General features: G+C 37.4%; 1 protein-coding gene across 1 annotated transcript; it reads right to left on the reverse strand.

Moving 5' to 3' along the window:
- Positions 1–1,398: 1,398 nt before the first annotated feature.
- LOC147564881 (uncharacterized) lies at positions 1,399–2,783 on the reverse strand. Its single transcript, XM_086642028.1, has 2 exons — positions 1,736–2,783; positions 1,399–1,433 (listed from the first exon to the last, which is right to left on the reverse strand). Exons 1-2 carry the CDS (start codon positions 2,781–2,783, stop codon positions 1,399–1,401), a joined length of 1,083 nt encoding a protein of 360 aa, XP_086498154.1.
- Positions 2,784–22,086: the final 19,303 nt, after the last annotated feature.

Genomic DNA, 22,086 nt, shown 5'->3' on the forward strand with positions numbered 1-22,086 from the left:
GAATTGATAGAAAAATAGTTCTCGATTGGATACTTGATGTTGACGGATGGAGCGGAACAAACATAGTCCTTTAAATGTCTTGGCGGACGATGTTGACGGGTAGGTCGTTCCACGATGATGGGAGATGGTTCGGCGACCTCCACTGGTGCTTCCGGTGTAGCCGATGAAGTCTCGCGTTGAACCGAGACTTCCGGTGTAGCCGATGAAGTCTCGGTTTGAGCCGAGGGAGATGAATCGGGTGGTGCTATAGGCACCACCATAGGATTTGACAAAGGAGGTGATGGAGTCACCTCTGTCGGTTGGCCGATCGGGGAATTGGAATCGGTAATCACCGATGGGACCGAAGGCGGGATAGCCGGAAATGTGAACGAACCATCGTCCGGAATGGAGATGAAGTGACGAAGTGAATCGGTCGACGGTGAGAGGGAGGTTAATGGCCGAGACATCGGAAATCTTGTTTCATGAAATATGACATCCCGAGATGTATAAATTCGACGAGAATGAAGGTCATATACACGGTATCCCTTTTGACCATTAGGGTAACCAAGAAATATACCGGCGGAAGCACGGGGATCCATTTTTGTTTTGACTAACGGGATACGGGCATAACAGAGACACCCAAACACACGTAAGTGTGAAAGATCGGGTGGAGAACCCATTAAGACTTCATGTGGGGAAAGGCCACGAAGGATTGGAGTAGGCAGTTTATTGATTAAATAGACTGCAGTTAAGACACACTCTCCCCAAAAAGAGAGAGGAAGATGAGCCTGTAAACGGATCGAACGAGCCACTTCAAGAATGTGGCGATGTTTTCTTTCCACCACCCCATTTTGTTGAGGTGTATGGGTACAACTTCTTTGGTGAATAACTCCTTTGGAAAGGAACCAAGATTGTAAGTGATTATTCATGAATTCAGTACCGTTGTCTGAACGGAATACTTTGATTTTAGTATTAAATTGGGTGGAGACGTAATTGAAAAAATTTGTTATTATTTTGAATGTGTCGGATTTTGAACACATGAGGAAAATCCACGTACAACGAGAGAAATCGTCTACGAGGGTAAGAAAATATCGACAGCCGGTAGTTGAGGGAACCGGAAAAGGTCCCCAAACATCGGCATGAATTAAATCAAAAGAATTAGCGGAAGTTGAATTATGAGATGGAAACGGTAAACGGGTTTGTTTAGAACGGGGACAAACATCGCACGGCACTTTATTATTAATATTAATAGAATTCATACATGGAATGCGAGAAATAAAATATTGAAGACGAGACATAGATGGGTGGCCAAGACGCCAATGCCATAAATTAGATGAAATACTACTAGGACTACTATCCAAACTAGTAATTGAAAAAACTGGACGCTCCGTGCGAAGGAAATAGAGATCGTCGTGAAGACTACCATGCCCAATCGTTTTCCTCGTCCTTCTGTCCTGAAAGATACATAAGTCAGAGTCAAATAAGATGGTGCATTGTAGAGATTTAGATAGTTGAGAAATTGAGATAAGATTGACTTGAAAAGATGGGATATGTAACACATCTTGTAAAAATAAATCATTAGAAAAAAAAATTGATCCTATATGGAGAACACGGACTCGAGAACCATCCGGTAATCTAACAAAAAGGTTAGGAGGAGCGCTTGAATACGTAGAAAAACGAGTAAGTGTCGAACATATGTGTTTCGCGGCACCGGAGTCTATAACCCAAGGAGGAGAAAAGGAAGAAGAAAACGTACCCGTGAGATTAATTCGAGGAGAGTCGACCGGATTAGCCGATTGCTTTTGTTGATCCAAGAGAGCAATGAGCGATTTGAATTGATCGGCGGTGAGAGAGGAGACGTTTGGAGTCGAGTTGCCGGATTGGTCTTGAACGGCGGCGGCTAGAGGACCCGTTCGGTTTCGGGTACGAGGACGATCACCGGATTGAGGTGGATAACCATGGAGTTGATAACATGTTGATATAGTATGTCCATGGATTTTGCAATGATCACAAAACGGGCGAGGACGTTTTGGGCGTTGTTTATCCGATCGATCAAAAGAGGAACGTCCATTGTCATGGGAGCCGACGGCAAGAGTAGCAGCTTCATTGTTGTTAATGGTGTTTAATAAACTTTGCTGAATTTCTTCTTGCTTAACAAGGGAATGAATACGGAGGATGGATGGAAAAGGGTCCATTAATAAGATTTGGCTTCGAATAGCCGAAAACCGGTCGTCAAGACCTTGAAGGAATTCCATAGCTCTATCTTGATTAGTACGATCAAGAAGAGATCTTGCATGTCCGCAAATACATGTTTCAGTAGTCATGAGAGAATTCAATTCATCTTGGAGAGATTTTAGATTAGTGAAATAAGTGGAGACATCGGAACCACTTTGCTTGAGTGAGGAAATAGCCCGTTTGAGTTGAAAAACCTTCGGAGCATTGGTTTGATAAAACCGGTCATGGAGATCTTTCCAAACATCATAAGCATTGTCATCATAAAGAATTGATGAACGAAGAGAAGGGTCAACGGAGTTGACGAGCCAACTTGAAACTAAGTCGTTGCAACGACTCCAAACATGTAATTCAATAGGATCGGTAGGTTTTGGGATAGTTCCGTCAACAAAACCTAACTTGTCCTTTGCCCGAAGAGCCTTGATCATTCCTCGAGACCATGAAGAATAGTTATCACCCGTAAGAAGTGGTGTGATAAGGACAGTAGTAGGAGAATCCGAATGGTGAACATCGAATGGACCACCAGGAGTTGGTTGAGAAGTAACAACGGTTTCAGAATCGTTGGTAGACATGATGAGAAAAAAAAATAACTAGCTCTTATACCATGTGAAGAGGTATCAACCTCTGACAACGATGATCTCGGTTGAGGCCGAGAGATAGAGAGATCGAGTGAGAGAGAGAGCTCGACTCGGTTGAGGCCGAGAGATAGAGAGATCGAGTGAGGGAGAGAGCTTGACTCGGTTGGAAGCCGAGAGTGAGAGAGATAGAGAAATCGTGGAGGAGAGATAGAGATGGAAGAGATCAAGTACAAAGAGTTGGTTAGTTACAGTTAACAATTGTATTCTCTTTGTATTGATGAATAATGAAGTTTACACAAGTAGTATATATAGGGTTACAATGAATAGAGGGTTTCCTATTCTAAATATATTGTTTCTATGACTAAAGATACTAGGAATATATATTATGGAAGTTTCCATTATGTACACAAGATGGCCCACTCGGTTGGCCGAGTGGACTTGGGGCGGTATCCCCTAATATTTCATTTTCGGACAGTCATACCATACAATAGGAAGGTAAAATAACTAAGTTATATTATCGATTGCATTCACGACAAGATTTTGACTTTTCTGTTCACATAAACTATAGAGCTCTTGATGTTTTAGGGTATCCACTGAATAGAGCCTCTAACACTTCCAAGTCTATGTAATGTGGGTTCAGTATTAATTAGTCTTCGATGTCCAAACACTGTGGAAGGTGTAGGATATGACTACAGACTACGTAACAGAATCTCGGTATGAGGACACGTGTGCAACTTCATAAGGAAGATGATGGTGGTGCCAATATACAATTGTTGTGCCTTTATGATTTCTTAATCACAAGGATATGACTACAGACTACGTAACACAGTCGAGATTCTTCAGAGAGAGTAGAATCACTCCTTCCTCTACAGGACCCAATCATTTCTTAATCAAACCCAGGAACCTCATAGCTCTCAATGAGATAAACCAAGGTCGACCATGGGTGATCAGAGGATATCTCATTGTAATGCAAGAAGTAGACTTCCCATTCCAAGGTGAGGTCCCAAGTTTGATGAGTGAACCAATGTGGTGTAGTCTGTCTGGGTTACCCTCTTCTATCCAAAATAAGCATGACCTAGACATAATCTTCTCTTGTATGGGCTTCATTCTTCAAATTCAGCCTCGGAATTTTAGCAAAGTCACAAACTCCACTCTTAGGATCCAGTTCATGTACGACGTCCGTACTCCATTGCTAGCCACTCTCAACTCGGTATTTTCAGATGGAGGTAAGCCGATAAACTTCAGCTATCTAAAGTTTCCTAAGGCCATTTGTCACAAGTGTCGGATAGTGGAGCACCCACTCAATCCTTGCCTCCCCATGCATGATCCTAATATCAATGTCCCAATGGAAGTGAATTTCATTGGCCATGGTCCATCTGAAAATTGGGCACTCACTGTCGTCCCCCCAAACACTGCTCCACCACCCACAGTCCCCCCTCATGAGATTTTTAAACAAAAAGGAAAGAGGAAGGACTTAGAAAAATTGATGGATGTTAAAATAGAAATTGAAGACCATCATCAATTTCTGAGCAAGAAGCTCAAGGAGCAAAGTTTGGGCATAGGTTCTTCAGTCCCGGGTTATCTGCATGGTTGGAGTTCGAGTCAATCATCAGGGTCTTCCTCATTCACTGGCTATGGTCCTTCAAGCTGGTATACCCCTCCTCCGGAGTCGATAGATAGTCAGGAAGAGCGTCGAAGGCACATGTTTGCAGACCAACTCTTGGAACCCCCTCGACAATTCAGGGCAAATAGAAGTGATGGAGACAATGAGTAGCCTGCAGTCTTGGTTCAAGTCTTTCGGATTGTGGGTGATTAGTAGTTATTAGTTCTGTTCATGCTAGTTTGATATACTTTTGTGGTAATTTGCATGTGTTTATCTTTTATCTTCAATCCTTAAGTTAGTCATTATCCCTGCCAATAGCATAGGCAGAGAGAAGAATAGGTTTAAGTATTTTGATTAGTAGTTATGATGTATGTTAAGCTGTTTTAAGCACACTATAGGTGCTAACTGTAAGTAATTTCTTTTCAGTTTTTATTTCTCCTGTCTTCTCTTTCTCGTCTTATAATCTTTATTCTTATATTAGTTAGCTTCTAGTGAGACTGGATAATCTTTTATTAGATATTCTCCTTTGGCTCTCGCTCTTAGGTTTCTCTGCTCAACTGTAAGAGAATACTCTAGGTCTCTTAGTGATTGGAGTTAGAGAGGAATCCCTAGTGTTAACCCCTCCCTGTTAAGCAGAGAGCGCCTTTAGATTTCCCTCCTTCAACCCTAGCCCAAATATCCAACCCTTCAGCAGAATCTAGGAGCCCCAAATAGAACCCACCTGTCTTGACCCCTAGAAACAATCTCTCTAATAGAAGTCGAGGCCCTATTTCCGGTTCGAGTCTTTTTCCGTAGTCTCCTGGGCCTTCCGAGCATCAGGCGTGCCCCTATATCCCTCATCCCACACCATTCTCGTGGCTTGAATCATAGGGAGGGGCCTTTAGAGTTATCGACTCAGAAAAGGGGGGGTCCTTAGATTCGCTCTGGGCCACCCTTCTACTGGATCATCGTGACTGATTTCTAGCCCAGTATGACTACAAACAGTGTGGGCCCAGTGTCCTTAGCTGGAACATTAGAGGTATCAACTCGTTCAACACTCGCAAACACCTCATGAGTATGATTAATAGACATAACCCAGACATTATCTTCATCTCTGAGACTAAAACTAAATCAAACAATATTAATAAAAACATTAGAATAAATAAACAATATGATCACTTCTTCGTGGAGCCGAATAACAAGGCCGGGGGTCTAGCTCTGTACTGGAAACACAACCTCAAACTTAAAATTACATACTCAGACTCAAATATGATTCATATGGATATCTATAACAACTCTCTAGATCCTGATTACACTTTAACAGGGTTCTATGGCTGCCCGTACAATAATAATAAACTGAAACCCTGGAAAACCTTAGCGAGACTTAAAATAAACGAAGCGACCCCTTGGCTAGTTATAGGGGATCTAAATGTGATCCTAGATGACAAGGACAAAGAAGGAGGTAAACAGGGCATGAACTCTAGCAGCCATAGTATTCAAACGTTAATCAACAACCTAAACTTAACAGACATAGGTTTTAAGGGCTACCCCTACACCTGGAACAACAGACAATTCGGAGAAAACTTCATCCAGGAAAGGTTGGACAGAGCTCTCGCCAACCTCCCCTGGCTTAATAAATACCAACAATCGAACATTACACACTTAGAGAGTGTTGGATCAGACCACCTCCCCATTCTCCTAGAAGATACAGACCCTAGCAACAGCAAACCTAAACTGTTTAAATTTTTACGCACTTGGATGTCTCACCCGGATTGTCACAAGTTCATTGCTGACAAATGGACATCTCACAACAACATCCAAGTAAATCTTAAAACTCTAAGTAGACACCTCACGAAATGGAACAAGACAGTCTTTGGCAATATAGAAAACAACATTAAAAACCTAACAACCAAATTGAATAACATAAAAACAAAACAAGAATACCACGCCATTCACAAGCAACTGGAAGAACTTTATAATCTCCAAGAATCTCTTTGGAAAGAAAAATCTAGGAATAACTTTATCACAGTAGGAGACAAAAACACTAAATACTTTCACTCTCAGGCCATTCAACGGAACAGAATAAATAAAATCTCAGCCATAAAAGACTCCAATGGTGACTGGCAAGAAGGCTTAGATAATATCCAAGCTACATTCACTTCTCACCTCCTAAATATTAGCACGTCTCAAGGCAGCAATGATAATCAGGACATCCTTAATCTTTTCCAGACTTCTATAACTCAGGAGCAAAACATAGATCTCTCCCGCACTCCAGATCAGGAAGAGATTAACAGTGCTATTAAAAGCCTTAAAAAAGAAGCTGCCCCGGGGCCAGATGGTTACCCTCCATTCTTCTTTCAATCTAACTGGGATACTGTCAGTCCCAATATCTACAAGTTAGTTCAAGATTTCTTTGTGGAAGCGGAGCTCCCACAGAACACTAATCATACCCACATCTGCCTTATACCAAAAACCACTACCCCCCAATCCCCAGCAGATTTCAGACCTATCAGTCTTTTGAACACAACATATAAAATCATCACGAAAATCTTGGCCAATAGATTCAAAAATACGTTACATGACATCATATCCCCTTTTCAGGCAGCTTTTGTCCCCGGTAGGCAAATATCGGACAATATCGTAATGGGGCAGGAAATCATCCACTCCTTCAAAAATATGAGAGGAGCGACAGGCTACTTTGGTCTCAAGCTGGACATGTCAAAGGCATTTGATAGGATCGAGTGGAACTTCCTCACGGGTATCATGGCTAAATTGGGATATTCGGACCATTGGATCAAAATGATAACCCAATGTATTACCACTTCCTCGATGGCGGTTTTAGTCAACGGTCGCCCAGGACCGCTTTTCCATCCTTCTAGAGGAATCAGACAGGGGGACCCCCTATCCCCATTCTTATTCACCCTAGCAATGGAGGGGCTTAGCAGACTCCTGATACAGGAACAAGATAAGGAGAACTTCATAGGATTCCCTACCAAAGATCCTAACCTTTCTATCTCTCATCTTCTTTTCGCTGACGACTGCATCATCTTTGGCCGCAACTCGCTGGATAATATCCACTCCCTTAAGTCGATCCTTAAGATCTTTTGCGAGGCCTCGGGTCAGATGATCAACTACGCTAAGTCTAACATCTTTTACTCTAAAAACTCTCATCCTAAATTCAAACGCATGATAATGCGGGCTCTGAAGGTCAAATACGCCTCCACTTCCGAAAAATACCTAGGTGCACAACTTTTCATAGGCGCTAACAAAAAGCAAATATTTAATGACATCCTACTTAAAGTTAAAAGGAAACTAGATAACTGGAACCACAGCTTTTTATCTCAAGCAGGCCGCACGATAGTCATTTCGACTATAGCAGCGGCCGTACCCCGATACCAAATGCAATGCTTTGCCCTTCCTAAGGGCACATGCAAGAGCATTACGGCTTTACAAAAGTCGTTCTGGTGGGGTAAGTCCAAAGGTATATGCACCAAATCCTGGTCCTCCATATGCCTTCCCAAATCCATGGGTGGTCTGGGTATTCACTCCACCGAGGTGGACAACCAAGCTATGTTAAGCAAACTAGCTTGGAGAATCCAAACTGAACCGGAATCAATGTGGGTCAAACTATTAAAAGCCAAATATTTTGATAGATCGGATAACCCGGGACCGACAAAACCGTATCATTCATGGATATGGAAGAACATCAATAGAAACCTCAAAATGATTGAGAACTTCACCATCTGGGAAGTACATAATGGGAAGAGCATTAATATTTGGACTGATAACTGGATTCCCTATATCCCGTCGGTACCACATAACATAAACTCTAACCTTACCAAGGTGGCACAGCTCATTAACCACGGAAAATGGGACGAACATTTACTAACCCAAGAATTTGATAATGAGACTAAAAATAATATACTTACCATCCCAATTAGGACGGACAGTGAAGACCAAAGAAAATGGTCCCTCACGAATAACGGCAAATTCAGTGTCAAATCGATGTATAAACATCTGAGGCTCAGCATGAACTCCCCCCAGCCCTGGTCCCCCAACTGGAACTTCATTTGGTCCCTTCCAGTGGTACCCAGAGTTCAAATCTTCATTTGGAAAATTTGTAATAATGCGATCCCCACCAGGGATAGAATCGGGAAATACACTAATATCAATCACAATTGCCCTAACTGTAATGAAGCGGAAACCATTGAACATGATACACTGCCCTATTGCAAAAAATATTTGGTTCTATTTTAATATTATCTCTGAAAACATCTCTTCAGTTAGAGACTGGATCTTCTCCTGGGAAAACGATAATATGGCAGACCAAACGGTAAATAATATCCACTTTGCCACCATTACGTGGAACATATGGAAAATTAGATGTGACCATTGCTTCCAACACGAAATCAACAAACTGGACCATATGATCTCGATCATTACGACATACCCTCAGGTGCAAAAGGAACACAAACCAGAGAACAAAACAGAACAAGGCAAATGGGTCCCCCCAAATCCGCCTTTCGTCAAAATTAACGTCGATGCCTCGTTTGTAGATATACAGCATATAACAGGTATCAGTCTAGTCATCCATGACAATGAATCCAAACTGATTGAAGCGGCAACTTTCACTGCTAGAAGCAGAAACGCAGAGGAAGGTGAGGCAATTGCAATCCTTCAAGGAATAAAATGGGCAGAATCTCATGAATATAAACAAATCATAATTGAAAGCGACAACATGAATATTATAAACTTCCTCCAACACGGAAAGAACAATACCAATTGGCAATCTCAAGTGCATCTGAACAAAATCGCAGAAATTAAACACAGATTGGAAACGGTCAAGTTCACTCATACTAGCAGAAAATTCAATGAAGTAGCAGATAAGTTGGCAAAATGGGCTCGCAAGAAAAATAGATCGAAAGCTTGGAAACATGTTCCTTATTTTCTTTGTAAAATGTATTGTAATAGAACTCTTATTTCCTTCTAATATATGATACCTTTTCAACAAAAAAAAAAAAAAGTTGTAAACAGACGAATCTCACGTCTATAATTAAGAGGGAATCAACATAATGCTTTACTCCCCATGACCCCATCGATTTTCCTTTGGTTCATCTAATTTTTTTTTGTTCTTGTAAAATTGTTTTAGTTGCATTTTTAGTGGAATAATAAGTTGATTGATATACATTCAGGGAAGGATCTACAGTCAGGCCAAGAGGGGCCATGGCCCCCCTTGGCTGGCTGCAAATCCACTTAAGATGGCTCACTGTAATGAAGGGAGTTGTGATTGTGAAGGATTCGAGTTCGAACCCTTGCATGCTCAATGTTTCTGATCTTTTAAAGGTTTTTGGTTCGAACCCAACAAAAGCAATTCTTGTTGTTACATTTTTTTCTTGTAATTTTTCTTCTTAATGTAGTACTTTATTAGACACAAATTAGTTAATCAATTTTATCTAATGATTCGATTCTAAAATAAATGAAAATTTCATATAAACCCACAAATTTTCATATTTCGATTATGATTTTTTATTCAAGTAAAAATTTAGACGCAAAATTTCATTTTTAAAATTTTTTGAAAGGACAAATGAAATATAACAAAAAGTTATTTATTTTAGTTCATTAGACCAACTGCATTTCTTAGGACCAACAAGTTGTGAATTAAATTGTGCTTTAAAATTTAAATCGTCAATTTTATCATATAAGTCAATGAATATGAAGAAATATGGTTTAATAACGACCCCTCTAGACTTCTAGTCTTGATTCCGTCCCCAGGTATAATGAATTTGAGATATGTCGCATTCACTAGCATATTATGGTGTTCAAAAGTTGTCTTTATTGTTCTTTAGTGTTGGGAAAACATGGCTCAACTACGCAGCGGAAATAAAGTTTTCCCCCCACTTATGTTAGTCCATGAGGAAGATATATAAAAGTATCAAACAATGACAGGAATAGTCGAAGAACAGAAAGTTTTCCCCCATAGAGGGGTCGGATGCGATTTACAAGATCAAATCCATCTCGGTTTCCCCACTAGGAGGAAAATCCAAAACTTAGGGCTTTGGATAAGAGAGAATATGATGAGGACATCTTGGTCTCACTTGCTAATTAGATTAAGAAATTATTTTATTTACAGTTCTGTTTTTGTATTTTTAGTTGTAAGTTTTGGTTAGTTACTTGCATGACATGTGTAAGAGACACGTTGAAATATGGGTGGACCCACGTTGGGGCCTATAGGGGCGCGTGCCCTCACGACCCCAATTTAAACACATCTCAATTGCACCAAGCTATATAAATGTAATTGCACTAACTCAGCAGTAAAGAATCTTTGGCTCACTGAGTAATGCAGTGTTTATCACGGAGCAGATCCTAAGTTCAACCTCCACCATCCTCTTTTCCTTTGTTTTTCTTACATAATCTGTTTTGGTGATTTTAAATGCGCCCTTCCAAGTGGGACTAGCGCACTTCTAAACGCAAACATTAGAGGGTTGAGTATGAAGAAATGACCGCCGATAACCTTCGGAAACTCCTTCAAAATTACCCATTTGCTTTTGCTCCAAATTTTTGTGGTTATCATTTGACACTTTAAATTTTCTTTTTAACTCCTACTCTAATCAGATTTTATTTTTGTAATATCGTTTTGTAAATTCAAGTTTGACTTCTAGCTGGTATTAATCTAACCTCCAGTAGAGTTATCTGTATCCCCTAATTACTCATATGCCCTTTTCATCTTTCAATTTTATATACATTTTTCTTACAATATTCTTATTAAATTCACCTTTATCTTTCTTGCACTCCTTAATTTCTTTGCAACATATGGATTATGAGAATTTTTTAAGATAAAAAGTCCACTTATTAAAATACTAGGTTATTGCCCGTGCCTCCGGCACGGTGAAATAAGTAAATATGGATAAATTATTGAGAAAATAAAACATTGAAAAAAAATAGAAATATGGAACCTTTTTCTTTTCAATAAGCAAGATTTCAATATACTATAAAGCTTTCTAACGTGAGTATCGCTAATATCAAGGGATTTGGGCTTTCAACCAGATTCCAATTATCATATGAAGATAAAGAAATTGGGCTAATTGATTCTTCACTACAAGATCGACGACAGAAAAAAAAATCAAATGTTCATTACTCCCCTCACATTATCTCTAATGTGAGAGACGATGTTTAGATAGGTCAAGGAACTTCATATTCTCAACAACAAAAAAAGGAACGTCATGTTCTCAACAACAAAAAAAGGAACTTCATATTCTGAATTTTTATAAATGACACGCTCACTCGACCACATCTCAATGGCTGACTCTACGTTAAGCATGGAGGCATGAGTCTCATTGTCCTCCGGTGAGTGTGCTAATATTGCTCGTAAATATGTTAAAGTGAAAATGACAGTTTTGCCAAAATGAAAATATTTCATGTTCGTAGGCCATGAACAATTTTCCATCCTCCATTCAAATGAAGATAAATCTAAAAAGCGAAAAGATAATCTAAAATCAACGCTCACAAATTAAATTGCGATGTGAAGTTGTGCAACTTGAATTTATTATACTTAGGGACTAAAAGACAAGAACAACATACGAAAATTCATAAACACAAGAAATTCAAGTTAAAAATATGTGGAACATACTTTCTTCTCAAATTTGGAGACCATATATAATTTGATATCGTTGTTGTTTTTTAGAGTTTTTCCTATCGGACTCGTTATAGGGTTGAGTATTAAAGTTAACCATGTACGTTTTCATGTAGCTCGAGAATGTCAACAAATCAATTACCATCACACATGAACATCCTAATATATTCTTTTCATGTTATAATTGTACAAAAACTACTTATAAATCATAACAATTCTTCAAAGACATGTTCCTCCATGAAAGAATGTACCTCCCAGCTTCCACCTTTTCATTTTCCTGTGTTCATAGGTTCATGGTACAAAACTAAGAAACTTCATAAAAAAATCATGGATCTATCTACTCAAACATGCTCCATGAAATTCCTCCTACATAACACATGATGTGTAACAAATTGAAGAAGTTACTCTTTAAATTGTTCAAAAGCAAAAGCTAACATAACAGCTTATGCACATAGATGTTAGTAACAGTCAAGTGACCCTAAACCAGTACAGCATGCTGATTACTCTCCCTCTTCGTATGTGCTTAAATGCTTTTCGCCATGCTTATACCAGTAAACAAAGGTTGGGATCTAGATTCAAACCCTTCTGTTATCAACACTACTATCTTTGTTTTCTCTAACACCTGAAATACTCAACTAAAATTTACTCAGTTACTAATTAATTACAGAAATGAACTTAACTCTTTTGTTCCAAACTCATAGCTATATACTCATTTTAGATTTGGATGAAACTAAAGTCATCATTAGACCCACTATTCCATTTGATAACCTCTAATGATTCAGTAAAGAAGAAAATTTCAAAATGGTAAAGACATACAAAATTCATATTCAAGCAAATGAATTATAGCTTTCCAACATTAAATCCAAATGAACATGAATGCAACAAAAAAACAAAAAACACCAATGAATATAGTTGATGGAGCTCACCTAGATTCTAAGATCGGAATAACTTGCATGAATGTTTTCTATCAATTGGGATAAGTCTTTTTCCGAGGGTGAAGGGAGAATCTATATTTTATTATGTCAACCAGCTAATTGTTTTACATACTTCATTTACAGACAATTCATTATTAGATAGTACAAAACCCACAACTAAGTTTCCGGAACTTAGATCAAGACAAATTCACTATGAACACAAACTAAAAGCTCGAGAATCTCATAAAAAATCAACCTACTTTGTCAAGAAAAGAAGATTAATCAAATAATCTAAACATTAATCAAATAATCTAAACATTAATCAAATAATCTCTCTAAACCACCAAGAACAAACTGAAATCCAAATCAGATTAAGGTTTGCCAATGGAGAAAAAGAAGATTTAAAAAAGTATCTGATGTAGACGCAGCGGAAATATAAAAACGATAAATAAAGTAAAGGAAGAACGGTAAAATAACTGAATAAACTTAATAAACTATAAACTTTGATTTGGTTTTCTCTTCAATCTGAATAATAAAATAGACTAGACCTCCTTTTATAGGATAATAGACTTTCCTAGATAGACTCAAACTAGGATTCCTAAAATAATAAAATACTCAAAACATAGAAACTTCAAAATAAAGAAATATCAAATTAAAGTAACTTCCTAATCCTATACTAATTAAAACTACTATTATGGCCGAATAGGATGTGGGCACGCGTGGACGTGGGCCCACATGTCATGCGCCTGCATCAGCACCCTGTTCCCCAGAAGGTTCGTCCCGAACCGATTTCGATGAAGAAAATAAGTTGATGCACCCGCAGACGATGAACTTTGTCATGGCGATCCGTAATTCCCACTTCGAACGAAGTTTGCACTGGAATGGAAGGATACTAATGTGCAAGTCAACCTCGTACCCAAACTCATATGCCAATGATTCTCGCAAAATTACTTTAGTGAATAAATAATGTTCATCTCGCCATCTTCCCACGGTAGGCTCAACCACTTAATCTTCAAGAAAGTGTGAAGTACTATGAGCAAGTGTGAATTAAGAGTAATTGTAACAAATATCCAAAATACTTCATCAATAGCCAAAGTATAAGCATAACCATCGCCAACTAAGTGATCGATATGGAACCATGTAGTGTAGATATGCCACGCAAAATTGACTTTTCAACGTTCATCTTCATGAAGTTTATGAACTCTAACGTGATCAATACCTGGAGCCCACTGTTTGTTTTCAATTGATATGTGAAACCTAGATGGAAGTTGTTCAATTGGTATGTGATCTTTGACCATTGAGTATAGGTTCAGTGTAAGAATTGAGAAATTGATCCTTTTTTTCTTAATTGTTTGAAGAAAATTTTGTAGGAAGAGATTTGATAGAGAAAGCGGCGATGTGGGACAAAATTGATTCGGAAAAATTATATGATTTGAACCATCATAAGTAGGCACTTCCATACGAATAGGATAGGAAAAAGATGAAGAAGAACCAGTACCATAAACGACATCATCGTGGGATAGTGGGGTCGAAAAAGGAATTGGATATCCTGAAGGTGGTTGACGGTTTAGGTTTGGGATAGTAGGTGGAGTTCGGGTTTGGTTGGGTTGTGCTGAGTTATGTGTTAGGGTCTGTTGGGAAAAGACGGCATGAGGTGGTGGGTTACATATGGTATTGAAAGGTGTGTTGATTGTAGGGTTGCTCGTATGATGTGTGTATGGTGTTGTGAGTGGGTAAGAACCGGTGGGTTCCTGTTGGTATGGGGTTCGGTGAAGTGGATACTCGGGTGGTCGTGATGATTCGTGTTCGCGGGTTTGTGTGGTTTCAAATGGACGAGTATAAGGGATTTCAGGTGGTGCTGTTGGGTATTGGAAACGTGGGTAATCGGTTCGGGTATAGTGACGTGGCTGATAATGTGTTGAAGGGTCAATGTATTGTTCGGGTATGGCTGAATGTGGGTTGTGGAATTGATGGTTGATTTGTGGTATGTGGCTGCCTAGGTTTGGGTTACCTGAATCATGGAAAAATAAGGGAGTTGTAGTTGGGTGGTGAGTGAGGTTTTCAATGATGATTGGTGGTGGTTGTTGTGATGAGGTGGTTGTTGTGTTTGGAGGTGATTGTTGTGATGAGGTTGGGATCGTAGTGGAAGATGAAGGAGTGGTGGTAAAAGAGGGAGACTTACATATGCCTTCGATTTGTTTAGATAGCTTCATGATCGATTCATTGACATGATCGAATTTGTCCATGGTTTCCTTCTTGAAATTTTCGAAAGATTCTTCCAAATTTGTAACCGAGGATAACTTCTTACTGATGTTATCCCATTCGGAGGCAAAAGTTGGTGTCTTCTCTTTGATTGTTGGAGTAGGAACGGTAGGATTAACCATTGTGATTGGTTAAAAAAAATTGGCTCTAGATACCACTTGATGTAGACGCAGCGGAAATATAAAAACGATAAATAAAGTAAAGGAAGAACGGTAAAATAACAGAATAAACTTAATAAACTATAAACTTTGATTTGGTTTTCTCTTCAATCTGAATAATAAAATAGACTAGACCTCCTTTTATAGGATAATAGACTTTCCTAGATAGAATCAAACTAGGATTCCTAAAATAATAAAATACTCAAAACATTGAAACTTCAAAATAAAGAAATATCAAATTAAAGTAACTTCCTAATCCTATACTAATTAAAACTACTATTATGGCCGAATAGGATGTGGGCACGCGTGGACGTGGGCCCACATGTCATGCGCCTGCATCAGTATCACATACCTTCTCTGATTTTGGATGATTGATTGAGCGATTTTCAAGCTCTAACCATCAATTTAAGAAAAATAACGATACACCGTCACAATATAACCAAAGAACATTCGAATACCAAACATCTATCAAACTTGAACTAAACATTAATCAAATAATCTCTCTAAAACACCAAAAATAAACTGAAATTCAAATCAGATTAAGGTTCGCAGATGAAGAAAAAGAAGATTTCAAAAGGTATCACATACCTTCTCTGATTTCAGATGATTGATTGAGGGATTTTCAAGCTCTAACCATCAATTTAAGGTTTTAATTTCGAACTCTGTCTTTTTTATTCTCTTTAACCCTAAAAGCCCTTTTGTTTCAACAGTGAAAATTCGACTGGCTTCCTCTTTAAAATCCAAACATCTAACCCTAGAAAATTCAACTGGTGTCCTCTCTAAAAAAACAAAAGAAAAAATGAAACAAATGAGGGAGAAGTCACCTTTTTACAAGGATAGGAAATGAGAAGATACGTCTAGTGGAACTGAGAAGATATGTCCTTTCGTTGTTTAAGGCGTCCCAGTGCCAACATTAGATTTTGCTCAATCCAAGGTTGATGATATTTTTCTAGTCTCAAATATCTTCGCTTGCCTAAATTTGTTTCAAACTTTTTCCACTGTAGTTATCTGAAATTATTGAGACATTTTATCAAAACTTGGAGCATATGAAATCTAGTCTAGCCAACAACGGTAAGATAACTTGGATTTTAAACTTGGAGCATATGAACTCTACTCTAGCCAATAACAGTAAGATAAATTGGATTTTAAAGTGTTTGAGACATTTTATCAAACACGTTGTGAGCATACTAACCTTGGATTTTGTTTGTGAGCATATAACTCTGGTCTATATAATAAAAACAGTAAGATAAACCAAAACTGGAATTGGATTTTGAGAAGAAAACACAAACCTCAAACACAATCAAAATCGAGAACAGTAGAATCAATGCTACTGCATATTCATTTCTATCAATGAGACTTTTGTGTTGAGATGGGTGAGAATTTGTTGCTCCATTTGCATATGAATAGTAAAATCAATGCTCACGTAGAAGATTTCAAAAATATAGAAACTATAAATGAGACTTTTTCCATGTTTGTAATCTAAAATTATTGAGACATTTTATCAAACAATGAGAATATCTTCACATTCTTGATCGAAAATTAAGATAACTTGGATTTTGAAGTGTTTGGGACATTTTATCAAACACTTTGAGAGCATATGAACTTTAGTCTAATGAACAACAATAAGATAAACCCAAACCGAAATTGGAGAAAATACAAACCTCAAACACAATCAAGACCGAAATTGGATAAACTCAATGCTACTAAATATTCATTTCTATCATCTCACATGGAAGATTTCAAAAAAATAGAAACATATATTTTTTAATAAAATAGATGAACAGAAGCAAACTGGCCGATATTTTTTATTTCATTAAGATTGATGAACAGAATCAAAGATTAACAGAAGCAAAGATAAACATAACCAAACTGACCTTGCCTCCCTGCAAGGAAAAATCTGAGTAACGAAGAAAAATAAGTCTCGATCTTGATATGCTATTGTTTTAATAGAGAAAACTGAGAAGAAATGTCTCTCGAGGAAAACAGATGTGTCGGTCTAGAAATCTGGGAAACAGATGTGTCCGTCTATATATGTAAATTTCCTTAAATGACGTAGGTGAATCCAAGGGTGTAGGTGAATGCTGATGTGGGACGGACGACCGGATTTATCCAGGAGTTTGTCCCAGTCAGCACCCATCCACCTGTTTTATTATATAGATAGTTTGTAAATATTTGTTTTTGTATAATTTAACTACACTAATTATTTATTTAAACTTCTCGGCCTAATTAGTTGAGAGCATTCTTATGACATATATGACTCATTAATCTGAAAGTTTTTCTAGTGATGTACTTATAATTAATTTCAGTAGAGGTTTTTAATGATGCTCGCTAATTTGTCATTGGTGATGGCATTTTTTTTACTATTTAATATAATCAAATGTGCCTCCACAAAAAAAAATTTGTGGGTCTGCTAGTGTGTGGAAACAAGGGGTGGTTATAGGTGGTTTGTCATGTGTGCATGACATGTGTAAAGTAGGTAATGTAGGTAGTTATTCCCTAAATATATAAATATGGCAGTTATTGACTAATCAAAACTCGGTACTTCGGTAGTTACCTTATTTTTGAAAACCAAATATTTAGGAAACACTTCTTTTTGGAGGGTTACAAAAAAGGCAACTGCCTCCACTTTTTGGAATGAACTGCTTGATATAAGAGATATAGTTCGGTCTCAATTTTTATAAGAAGTGAGTAATGAAAAGTCTATCTCCAACTTCAACGATCCTTGGATTCCATCTCTAACTAATGAACTTCTTGCTCCCCCTCCCAACTGACCTGATAATATTTCAAAAGTTAGTGATCTAATGGAAGACAATGGAAAAAAGTGGAACGAAAACTTGCTTCAGGTATTTTTATCGGATGAATTAATAACAGAAATCAAGAATATAAGAATCCATAAAGACCCCGGTGAAGGACAAACTCAGATGGCAACCAACTGATTCAGGTATTCTCACTTCAAACTCTCTTTACTCAACTCTACTTGATGTTTCAGGAACAAATAACTCCAATCAAGTTGCCAACTGGAAGATCTATCACAACAACAAAATTCTTCTTCTAAAGATAATATTATTTATATGAAAGATTATACATATTGGTCTACCAGTCAGAGCAAGACTAGGAGAAATCCTATTCTCCATCGATATTGAACGTCTCTGTTGCAACTCTTCACCAGAAACCATATCCCACAAACTATTTAAATGTCATTACTGCAAGTTATGTTATTCTCATTTTGGATTTCAATTCCCTACAAGTATTTCTGACTCTACTATGGCTGAGGAAATCAACAGATGGTTTCCAAATAATGGTAACTATTAGGGGTGTGCAAAAATAGACCGAACCAATCAAACCAAATCGATCCAAACCGGTCCAATCGGTTTTCAAACCAAACCAACCAACGAGTGGTTTGGTATGGTTGTAGATTTTCAAAAACTAGCTGGTTTGGTTCGGTAAGTGGATGTAATTTTTAGGAACTATTAAAACCAAACTGAACCAGTTAAGTTCAATTAATATATAATTATATATTTACATTTTTTTTTTCTAAAATATATCTATCATATCTCCATAATTTCATACAAATACAACAACACCACTACAATATAATGTTACTAGCTAGTATTATATTAAAACAATTCATGTATCGATAATGTTACTAGCTACTACATAATATTTCAGTCGGTGGCATGCACATGTCTTTAATGTTTCAAATGTTTCTCGACGTATTATATGTTAGTTTGATTGTTTCTCCAGATTGTTAAGGAGTGTTGTCTTGATTTTATACGTCAATGTATGAAGAAAGTAACTCGATTCGCCAATTTTCATGGAGAACAAATTGTTTTTATGGATGGTTCAGCATCCAGTAGTATCCAAACCGCTTATGATGGTTTGGTTAGTAACCAAACCATGAGCGGTTTGGTAACGATTTGAAAAATCACTAACCAAATCATGAGCGGTTTGGTAACGGATGATTCCAAATTACCGGATATCGAACCAACGAACACCCTTAGTAACTACAACAATTTCAATGTCAAAGCTATAATTTTATGGGAATGTTGGAAATAGAGGAATATGGTAGTGTTTGACCATTCACATTACAACTCGGTTAAGGTTATCACTGAAATAAAAAGGAGTTTAGAAGAGATCAGATCTAAATCACAGGTAACATGGTTACTTCACCTACATCGGATAATCCAATCAATATACTAAAGTGGATTCCGCCACTTGAAACTTTTCATAAAATCAATGTAGACGGCGGAACTAGAGAAAACTTCTCAGGCATTAGAGTTATTGTAAGAGATGTGGAAGGAAACTTAATTAAGGGTATGCCCATAATACTACCACCGACAACAACAACATTTACAGAAGCCAGGGCTATATTACAAGGCATGGAACTAGCGAAGCATCTACACTTGGAAGATATTATATTAGAATCGAATGCCAATGCTATTCTCGACGGGATGCAGGAAGCCCCACACTCTATCCCATGGAAGTACAGAGCTTTAGTGAAGGACATTAACTACTTCGCTAATTTATTTTCTACCATCCAATCCTCTTATTGTAATAGAGTTAACAACAAAAGTGCACACTTACTCGTGAAACACGCTCTTGAAAACAATGAAGCTAAACTATGAGACAATTCTGATATACTCGTAGCTATAGCTCACCAACTGTACTATGATATTAATTAATGTATTTTTATTAGTTTCAAAAAAAATAGATTAGAAGTAAAAGTTTGAAAATTTTGGAGTGATTCCTTAACTTTGGTGTGAAGTCACTTGGAGTGATTCAAAGAAACTGTTATTGGTGTGAATTCATTAATATTACTAGTATGTATTTGATGTTTGACTATAATAAACGAAGAAACTTTTTTTTTGTTGAAAAAACGAAGAAACGTATTGTTGTCCAAAGATATTTCCTGCATTTGCTTTCTCTCATCCACTAGTTAGGCAAGACTTTATGTCTGTACTTATGTCCCATATTTAGTTGGTGCCTCAGACTTGTTATTGACCATTGTTGCAGACTTTAACATCTTCGAGTTACGTATGAAATCAACATTGCTTTTAATCTTTTTTTTTGTCCATGTTAATGCGTGATTGATCTTACATTTGCATAACATAGCCATTTACATTGTCCTACATCAGAAAATATTCTTTTTTATTTGAAATTGATAGGTTTAGTACCATCTCGTTGACCTTAAACAACATTATTGAAATTCAATTACTCTTTACGTAGTACATTTTTTAATTAATTGACGAGATATCATAAAATTTTATTTTAATAAACATAAATGAAAATAGAAATATCTTTGTTATAAAACTAAATAATTTATTACAAAAAGTTATGAAAATATAATCAAAGAAACTAAAATAAATATTTGTGTTTATTAAAGTCGAATGTCGTTACAGATTTATACTTATTATCATGTGGCTACACTAAGACAAATATTTATTTTAATTCCTTACCTACTGTTTTAATAATTTTTACAATAAATTATTTAGTGTTTTAAATTAAGTTATATTTATATTTAGATTTGTTCATTAAAATAAAAGTTTTAGATATCTTTATTAAATTAACTATACTAATGTCGTAATTAAAAGGGTTATTTCCCTAATAGCCCCTAACTTTGTGACCAGCTTCCTGCCTAGCCCCTAACTTTATAAAAAATTCTCAGATGACCCTTTTTTAGTTGCCGTTAGAACACCGTTAACCAGTCAGCAACTCTCTCTCCTACATCTCATCAACTCTCTCTGCCACCTCATCTTCTCGCCACCTCATCGTCTTCTCTGGCGAAGGTCGCCGACCGGCAATTTTCCGGTCGACGACCTTCAAACATAAAAAAAAAAAGAAAAAAAGTGATTATTTTAAAAAAACTCTTCCCTCTATCTCTCTCTTCACAAAATTTTTTTTTGTTCCTCTCTCTCTCTCCAAACAGATCTAGAGAGAGAGGTAGTTCACCAGAAGGAAGCTGTGGTCGAACAGAGCTCCTGTTCGAACATATCTGGTTCGCCAGATCTTCTGATCTAGTGAACCACCTCTCTCTAGATCTGTTTAGAGAGAGAGGAACAAAAAGAATTTCTTTTTGTTTTTTTAGAGAGAGAGAGGAGAGTTTTTTAAAAAAAAGTTTTTTTTTTTGTTTGAAGGTCGTCGACCAGAAAATTGGTCGGCCGTCGACCTTCGCCGGAGAAGACGATGAGGTGGCGAGAAGATGAGGTGGTAGAGAGAGGTGATGAGATGTAGGAGAGAGAGAGTTGATGACTGGTTAACGGTGTCCTAACGGTAACTGAAAAAAGGTCATCTGAGAATTTTTGATAAAGTTAGGGGCTAGGCAGGAAGCTGGTCACAAAGTTAGGGGCTAGGCAGGAAGCTGGTCTCAAAGTTAGGGGCTATTAGGGAAATAATCCTAATTAAAATAAGTTTAGTATATTAACTCAGTGATGGAGATCTTTCGCTCGACCGAGTTTGAATTCATCTACTTATGTCAAATGACCAAAGATTGAATGCTAAGGTTTTTTAAGGGAAAAAAATACGCTTGAAAACACCAAGGAATAAGACAGATCATTTAGTTGTGAGTTAGTGGTCGAGTCATTAAGAATTGTAATGGTGAGCGAGGAAGATAAGGTGTTGAGGAAGAAAGCCAAGAAGACGAGTGAAGTGTTTGCGAACGATAAATTGCATGATTTTTATGTGATCGATTTGGTTAACTATCGCAAGTCTCAACGTGAACTCTAGAACTCTAAAGCCTAAGATAAATTCAAAA

Source organism: Eschscholzia californica, unplaced genomic scaffold (assembly GCF_041429995.1).
Source record: "Eschscholzia californica isolate CP2 unplaced genomic scaffold, dmEscCali1.0.p SCAF_1, whole genome shotgun sequence".
Taxonomy (NCBI): domain Eukaryota; kingdom Viridiplantae; phylum Streptophyta; class Magnoliopsida; order Ranunculales; family Papaveraceae; genus Eschscholzia; species Eschscholzia californica.